The sequence below is a fragment of the Fulvia fulva genome, chromosome 3 (assembly GCF_020509005.1).
Source record: "Fulvia fulva chromosome 3, complete sequence".
Taxonomy (NCBI): domain Eukaryota; kingdom Fungi; phylum Ascomycota; class Dothideomycetes; order Mycosphaerellales; family Mycosphaerellaceae; genus Fulvia; species Fulvia fulva.
Genome location: NC_063014.1, coordinates 2,325,567 through 2,333,544, shown reverse-complemented (window position 1 = coordinate 2,333,544; position 7,978 = coordinate 2,325,567). Strand labels below are relative to the sequence as shown.

The following is a 7,978-nucleotide window of genomic DNA, read 5'->3' as shown; positions in this document are numbered from 1 at the left end:
AGACTAGCGGGCTTAAGACCCTTCTCTTATAGTAATAAATCGGCCATTACTCGTATACTAGCCTTTAATAGCGGAAAACCTCTAAGATCTAGCTCGAGTATATACTCAAGTATCACCCTCTCTTCTAGCTTTATAAGCTTCTTCAAATTGGGCTCGTAGTCACCCCGAGGAGGTCGTTTATTTAATCAATACCCTAGTATAGTTCGAGACGCGTCGTATACCTTTATAGCAAGTCAATTCGTGATTATCGCGTCGCGTTTCGTAGCCTAGACAGCTAAGGTCAATTTGGCCTCGTTTGAAGACAATACACGCTATAATAGTAGTTATATAGCTATATCTATAGAAGTAGTATAGTTCTTAGTAAAAGTGGCCCGCTCGGTAGTATAGCCCGCTCGGTAGTAAAGCACGTTATAGAGCGCTATTTAATAATCTCGTCTAGCAAGTAAGATATAAGCAATATAGTTAGAATAAGCTATATTAAGGTATTAAGGTAAATAAAGAGTAGTAGTAGTAAGAATAGAGCCTAATATACCCTATATATTAATACTACCCCTATTGATAGTATAGTAGAAATAAAACACCTTAATAAGGTCAAGAACACGTTGATAACCAGTGAGCTAATCGACAAGATCTATAAGCTTAGTAACACTGTGGCGCAACATACAGACCTTAATATTGAGTTGATGCTAAAACCGTCTGACGAACACGACATACTACACCAAGTGCAGCAGTAGTCTGATTTAGGACATAGGAGTGAAGGCGCGAACTTTCGAGAAGTTCTGCTGTGGAAGGATTTCATGACCAGCACTTGGAGAGCGTGAATGCTCGCAACACTTCCCAACCCTTTGTACTTTCTGTTCAAAAAGGCCTGAGCATTTCTTCTTCGACCCAGACAATTTCCGCGGCCACTCCAACCAAACGAACCATTCCAACCACCAACAGTGCATCCCAACACCTCCCAAGGCCCGCTCTTCGAGCTCCAACTCGCCGGCCACAAAGACAGGTACGGCCTCTTCGCCACCCGCGACATCCCAGCCGGCACCCGCCTCATCTGCGAAGCCCCCTACCCACCACAGCCTCCTCAACGCGCTCCCTCGAAGCCATTGTCACCCAACTCCACTCCCTCTCCCCAGAACAACACATCCAGTAAGTACACCGAGCTCGCCTGCAACAAAGGTCAACTCAACCCAAAATCACGCACCGCTCTCCGCGCCCGTCCCGCGCTACCAAGAAGCAATACTCCGGCCGCGCTCTGGACGCTGTCCTCGATAATTACATGAAGATGAGCGCAATTCGCAATAACAACGCCGTGCTACCCATAGGTACCCAAGCGCGCTACGTCCACGACCTCTTCCTCACCTACAGCCGCATCAATCGCCCCTGCCGGCCGAATGTATATAACAACTACAACGCCACGTTCGGAAAGTTGACGGTCCATACACTACGAGTGATATCAAGGCAGATATCAAGGCAGGGAAGGAGTTGACAACCACGTATATGTTAAATATAAGGAGCGAGAAGCAGAGACAGGAGCAGTTGCAGGAGGGGTGCGGTTTTAAGCGTAAGTGTACGTTGTGTACGTTGTGTACGGGGAAGGAGGTGGGAGAGTAAGAAGTGGGAGAGGCCGTTTGAGAGGTGTTTGAGAGTGGGGATCCTTATACGATGTACGTCCCCTGACGATGCTAGGCTGATGACCACGACAACCCCGAGAGGGCCCTACTAACATCTTCACAGGACCTTCGCCCCCCCTCCCCACAACTCCCCAGACTGCTATCGGCTAGGTCGAAGAACTAGCCTCCCTATGCCTGCGCCTATAGGAGAGTATCCACGGTATAGGCCTCGCGCAAACATACCGTGGCGGGGTTCTAATCCTTGCAAAGCAAAACGTACCCAGTTTCTCCCATGCATTTGTTCGCGTTATCTCCTGCTATGAAACAATAGGTTCGGTATATTGGGAAATTGTCCGAAGGTGCATCACTTGCGCTCCTCATTACACCCTAGCTATATGTTAGCTGTTTGAACGTATATTCAGAAAGCATTTCGATCAGCCTTTACTTACGCAGAATTGGTGGTCGTGTTTTCCTGGGCGAAAATTGATAGGGGTGTTGTCTCCAAAAGGAGATGTCCAGGCCGGGAAGTACCCTTCTACATCGACGGGATCGTAGCAGAAACCTCTGGTTATTACAAGAGAAATAGCAAGAGGAATCCAAGAAGCCGAAGGAAGACGCATAGTAGTAGTTTTGGAGTAGGAGTAGTGGGAGTAGTAGTAGTAGTAAGTTATAAATACCACCTCGGGGATATATAAAGAAGGCTCGAGAGCGGTTACTATAAGTATAGTGAGTAACGGCCGGTAGCTGAATCTAGAAGTACTTAGATAGTAATTATAGAATCGGCCGTTCGACGGAGGGTAAGGTATCCCTCTATTTATATCGTAGTAATATATTAGAGATAGGGATCTACCCTAAGGTAGTTATTAAAGTGTTCGTAGTAGAGATCTAAGGAGATAGAAAGTAGGGGTATTAGGCCTATTAGCGGCTCGAGTACTCTTAGAAAGCTAGTCCGTCCCCTAATAGCTTTCACAAGATGAACTCGAAAAGTTCATATTTAGGAGACAAAACTCAGCTTCTGAGTTTAGCCTTACTACACCTGTTCGAGGTGTAATTTCAAGCTTATTCGAGTCCGTGCAATGCCCTTGTCATTACAGTCCTGGGCATAGTCTTAACTCCCCCTGTATTTACGCTAACCACTTCCGGCTATGCATGTCCATCTCAGAAGGTGTTGCTACCTTCAATCTCACTATCAAGAATGGGCCAAGCTCACACCTAAGGACATACAACGTATATGCAAGAGTATGCGAGAACGCTGCGAGGCAGTAATAGCCAACAATGGAGGACACACCAGGTAGTGAGCTACGCCAAGCAGTGGATACATCCTTCCTAATGACGAAAGGTGGAAGAACAGGGGTTGTCAAAACTATGCCCAGGACTTTATAGGCCCTGCTCCAGCCCTGCCGACGCTGAAACCTAGGATAGGGTACCTCCAACTTTGCACCGAGAGAAAATGCAAAGGGGTCAACCCTTTGCACCTGCTCTCGGTCAAAGTCTCTACAAAGTCAGCTTGTTCCCTGCCAGCTGCTAACCCTCCGATACGTCAAGGACAGATACATAGGGGTTGCACGGACATGAACTTACACCTCGATAAGGTCTAGTGAGGCTGGTAATGCTGGTCGTAGAAGAAGACTCTTTGGTGGACGACTTTGCAAAGGGATATCGAACGGCTTCAATGGCCGGGAAGATGATAGTAGGTAAAGCCGATCAATTCATTCATTCATTATGACCCTTAAATATGGTTCTGAGGACTCATGGTGTGAAACTGGGGATCTCGATTGGAAAGTACAGGGCATTGGTTTGCAAGGTGTGAACAACCATGTCATTTGAAAGTAGTGCCTTGTTGGCTCTTATGTAGGGCAAGTTGTTGCCCTGAATTAGTCATCGCTATCTCCTCGGCCAATACCCATCACATCCTTGCCCCCTGTAACGCTCATTTCAATCTTATAATCTCATCTCACGCTGCAAGGTTATGCAATCTTTTCACACGTGGAGTAATTGGATTTAGCCGCGACATCTTTTGCTTCGGTAGAGGGTGATTTGTTGGTTGTTGTTGTTTCGGCGTGTGTGAAGTCCATGTGAGGGCCAAGCCAGTGAACTTGTTTGCCATTCTGTGTCGATTGAATTTTACAGCGTCTGGCTGCAGCGGAGTCACATTTGCTTGTAGTGGCCGCTGCTAACTAAGCCGGCTGATTTGCTGGAATCCCGGATTTTGCTAGGATACTCGGGAAGAGAATGTGACTCCGCTGCAGCAAGACGCTGTAAGCACACTCGAGGTATGTGACTTGGCGCCTATGCACAGAGTCATCTCATCATGATCTTGTCGAAGATTCGTGATTCACCATGGTGCTCATTGCGCACACATGCTCCATTGTTGCTTCGGAGTCTCTTTTGGCACTTGTGCTTTACCCGTGGCCGCAAACGATGAGATAGCAGTCACGCCATCTACGGAAGTGAAGGTATCATCGGCCTGCAGTCATTCTGTGAAAATCACGTGAAAGCTGCATCATTATTGACATTGTCTTGTACACCGAGTTCCAGGCTATCATCGTTCAAGACCGCTTCGCCGCACGAGAGAGCTTTGGATTTTCCGTGAATCGAGTCTCGCGATCCAGATCCTGATTCGAGCCTCAACATCAAAAAGCCCTTCCATCCTCCAACCATCATCCACCACAATGTGCATAACCATCACCACCAACCTCGACTGCGGCCATTCGATCCGCGGCCCCACGATCCACTGCGCCGCCGCCTCAAGCTCCGATCGCAGCCACCGCGAAAGCGGTCATCGCGCCAGCGATCGCAATCCTAATCACAGACAAACGCTCTGCCGCCGACCTGACAATGTGCGTCTAGCCGTGTCGGTCCCCATGCACCCGCGAAGTGGGTGTTGGACAACCCAGTGATATTGGACACCTCGATATAACCACGCTTTCCAACACGCGTATCTTCCATTCAACACGCGTTTTCTCATCAATATGGTTGCTTCCATCTCTCGTGAAGAAGAGGAGCTCATCAGTGAGGCCGTGCAGTGGTACTGCGACGCGTCAAATCCAGGTCCTGTCAAGCAGGTAGCCGCCAACTAGGGTGTCGATTACCAACGCTTCAGAAGATGACTTCTCGGTCACAACTCACGCAGCACACGGCCACGTACGCACACGGTGTTGACAGACGATTAAGAAGCTGTTTTTGCAACCTACTTGAGGAGGTGTGACAAGATAGGCGTATCCGCGCGACTCCGGATGGTCTAGATCAGCGCAAATTCGATCCTCAAGCGATACCATACTGGACCTAGATCACCTCCAATTGTGAGCTCGAAGTGGCCACAACGATGGCTCAATCGACATCCAGAATGGAAGAAGGTGAAGCAACAACTATTGGAAGCAGCAAGAGCAGCGGCATGGGATATTGGTGACCTTGAATGGTGGTACAGCAAGCTATAGGAGACCTGTCAAGAGCATGGCATATTGCCCGAGGACATGTGGAATATGGACGAGACTGGCTTCCGTATTGGTGTTGCGAAGAACCAGTACGTTCTTACGCAATATCCGAAGAGGAAGAACTTCCTTCCTACTGCCAACAACCGTCAGAGCTGTACGGATGTTGTTGCTGTCTCAGCAGCTAGGCATGTGATTCCAGCCTTCCTTATCTTGATAGGGAAGATGCACCTGAATACGTGGTACCAACACCTTGAAGACGACACGGTTGTGGGTATTAGTGATTCTGGCTACACGAATGACCTACTTACACTGGAATGGCTGCTACATATCAACGAGCACTCTGCGAAGACACAGCGAGGTGCATACAGGCTGCTGTTGATGGATGGGTACGGCTCTCACTTCACGATTGAATTCAATGAATATTGTGACGAGCATCTGATAACCCCCTTTGCACTGCCAGCCCATACAACACACTTTCTACAGCCCTTAGATGTGGTCGTATTCCAGCCTTATAAGCACTGGCACGCAGAGGCTGTGGATTCAGCTTCTCGCTATGGTTGTAGCGACTACAACAAGCTCGAGTTCTTGTATGACTTCGAGGCCTTCAGAAGGCAAGCAATGAAGCCAACAACCATTATAAGCGGCTTCGAGAAGTGTGGTATCTACCCCTTCAATTCGGAGCCAATATTAGCTCGTGCAAGGCAAGACCTAGCTGCTCTTCGATCGAATGAACGAGTCTCAACACCGGAGCCGATTGTCAACGATAAGTAGCTTCTAACAACAGTGAGGACCTTCGGTCGATACACTGCTGCGCTTATAGCTGATCTATTGATAGATGAATCTATTAAGCAGCGACTGGAGCCACTCTTCCATAGAGCCCAGATTGCTATCGTTGAGGGCGCCGAAGCAGTAGCTGAATTGAACAACACCACGGTCCGGCAGAACGCTCGTAATGCTCGCAACACTCAGAAGAGACAACACCTTCAGCGTGGAGGTGTCATGAAGGCTATCAACGCAAGAGCTGCTATTCATGAACGTGAAGAGAACACAGTAAAGCAGCTTGAAGCCCAGCTAGCACGTGCAAGAACAGGTGAATTGAGACACCGGATAAGCAAGATTATGAGCTATATCAAGGGGACATACAACAGACCTGCTTATCCAGTGGAGAGACGGAAGATTATGCCAATATGGCTTGCCTGTATGGACGATATAGCCAATAGATAGTTGAATACACCTCATTGATATCGTTGAGGTGTCCAATATCACTGGGTTGTCCAACACCCGCTTCGCGGGTGCATGGGGACCGACACGGCTAAGACAGAACACATGCTGCGAGCACTGCTTCTCAGAGAATTTCCGCAATGTGCACGCTCACCTTTGTGCGAGGTGTCAGGCGGAGACAAGTAACCGGTTGAGGCGGGCCGTGGCCAGGATGAGGTTGTGGGGGCCGCGCGATGCGGGATAGTGCTAGTGAGAAGGAGGAGAGCTGGTGAGAGTTAGAGTAGTGAGGGAGAAGCGTGGAGGTAGAGATGGGCCTATTGTTTGTGTTGGCCAATCTCAGTGGTCGAGCGGTCCATAGCGGGTAGCTTTTCGACATTGACTATGCTCCCAAGTTTGCTTGCATTGCTCACGAGTACGGGGCCAGGGAGTGACCTCGCAATAGCAACGCTGGTTGTTTGCTGCAAAATGTCCAGTATATCTCGGCTGCGGCCATCTCTTTCAGTTCATTCGTAGAGATACTCGTAAGCTCCAGCTACCACCAAAAGGCCTCACTTCCAACGCCGTCAGCCTCTAAAATCGCAATGTGCAACTCCATTCATGCCCAGCTCAGCTGCGGCCACAGCACCCACGCCGCCGTCATCCAGTGCGGCGACGCACTGAACAAAAGACCATGGGGATCGCCCCATGACGATGGGCGCCACGTATGCTGCCAGCCTGGTGAGGTTCTCACGGTCGATGAAAATGCATACTGCGAGGCTTGCTTTGCCCAGACGGTACGCGGCCTCATCCTCACCTTATGGCAAAGCTGCCAAAGTGGTGTTCTGTCGAGGATGGGCAGGGCCCTGCTGGAGCTCATGGGATCAACAAGATGTCGCAGACAAGGAGCTCGTGAGCAGGGGCTCGGTCATCGTTCAGAAGAGCGTATAGATCTACTTCCGATGACAGCAGTCATCATCATTGGCGATAGTGTCTCAGAACATCGGCATGCCTGTGTGCACACCCTCCTGCATCTCTCTTGCGCCAAAGCTGTTGCCAACGAACACTTCACAGCTTCGTCTTGGTACCCATACCATCTCTTGCAAAGACATACCCCGTGGCTGCCGAATTCAGGCCAGCATTGAGCTATAGGGAGGCATGGCTTCGATCTGGTTGCGTAGGACTGTTATAAGTTGTGTCTGTTGAGCTCCGGTGGGGTTGTGTCGGATTTGTTGCTGTCGGGTGTAGAGCTCCACTTCGCTACGCTTACCCTTTGGAGGTTCACAACCGCCAACAGCACATTTTACTATAGGTACGACTACGACTACCCGTAGGCTGCTGCTACTACTCGCACTCGGACAGCGGGTGCAGATGCACCGTGCACGGAGGACTGACAGCATGAACTTTCTTGAGTCCATATAATCGCTGTCCCCGACACCATTATGACTCATGAATAACAGTGAACTTGTCCCTTCAAAGTGCAGACAGCTTGTGATCGAGCGAGGGTTGTGCAAGATGCGTTGACATGCGGCTCCACACGGCCCGCTCTCAGGACGAGCAACTTGCCTTTCAACACACATGGCGTGAGCCTTCTCGAGCAATTGCCCGATTCTCCAGGAAATGTACCGAGAATCCCCGACTACACAGCCTGTCTACCCCTACCTCCTAAATCAGACCGCGGCTGCACTCGATATGGTGTTGAAGTAAAGCCACCAAGATCCGAGCTTGCGAGGGTCT

At 49.6% G+C, this 7,978-nt stretch overlaps 3 protein-coding genes across 3 annotated transcripts; 1 reads left to right on the top strand and 2 right to left on the bottom strand.

Moving 5' to 3' along the window:
- Positions 1 to 1,282: 1,282 nt before the first annotated feature.
- CLAFUR5_08136 (uncharacterized protein) lies at positions 1,283 to 1,781 on the top strand (the record flags this gene model as incomplete). The annotated part of the gene is made up of 3 exons (XM_047907284.1): positions 1,283 to 1,393; positions 1,459 to 1,561; positions 1,735 to 1,781. The coding sequence occupies 3 exons, from the start codon at positions 1,283 to 1,285 to the stop codon at positions 1,779 to 1,781; spliced, it is 261 nt and encodes an 86-aa protein (XP_047759374.1).
- Positions 1,782 to 1,865: 84 nt separating this feature from the next.
- Positions 1,866 to 2,230, bottom strand: CLAFUR5_14687 (Ecp24-2; the record flags this gene model as incomplete). The annotated part of the gene is made up of 2 exons (XM_047913835.1): positions 1,866 to 1,997; positions 2,060 to 2,230. 2 exons carry the CDS (start codon positions 2,228 to 2,230, stop codon positions 1,866 to 1,868), a joined length of 303 nt encoding a protein of 100 aa, XP_047759867.1.
- Positions 2,231 to 7,371: 5,141 nt separating this feature from the next.
- CLAFUR5_08135 (uncharacterized protein) lies at positions 7,372 to 7,692 on the bottom strand (the record flags this gene model as incomplete). Its single annotated transcript, XM_047907283.1, has 1 exon — positions 7,372 to 7,692. The coding sequence occupies one exon, from the start codon at positions 7,690 to 7,692 to the stop codon at positions 7,372 to 7,374; it is 321 nt and encodes a 106-aa protein (XP_047759377.1).
- Between the last annotated feature and the right edge of the window lie 286 nt (positions 7,693 to 7,978).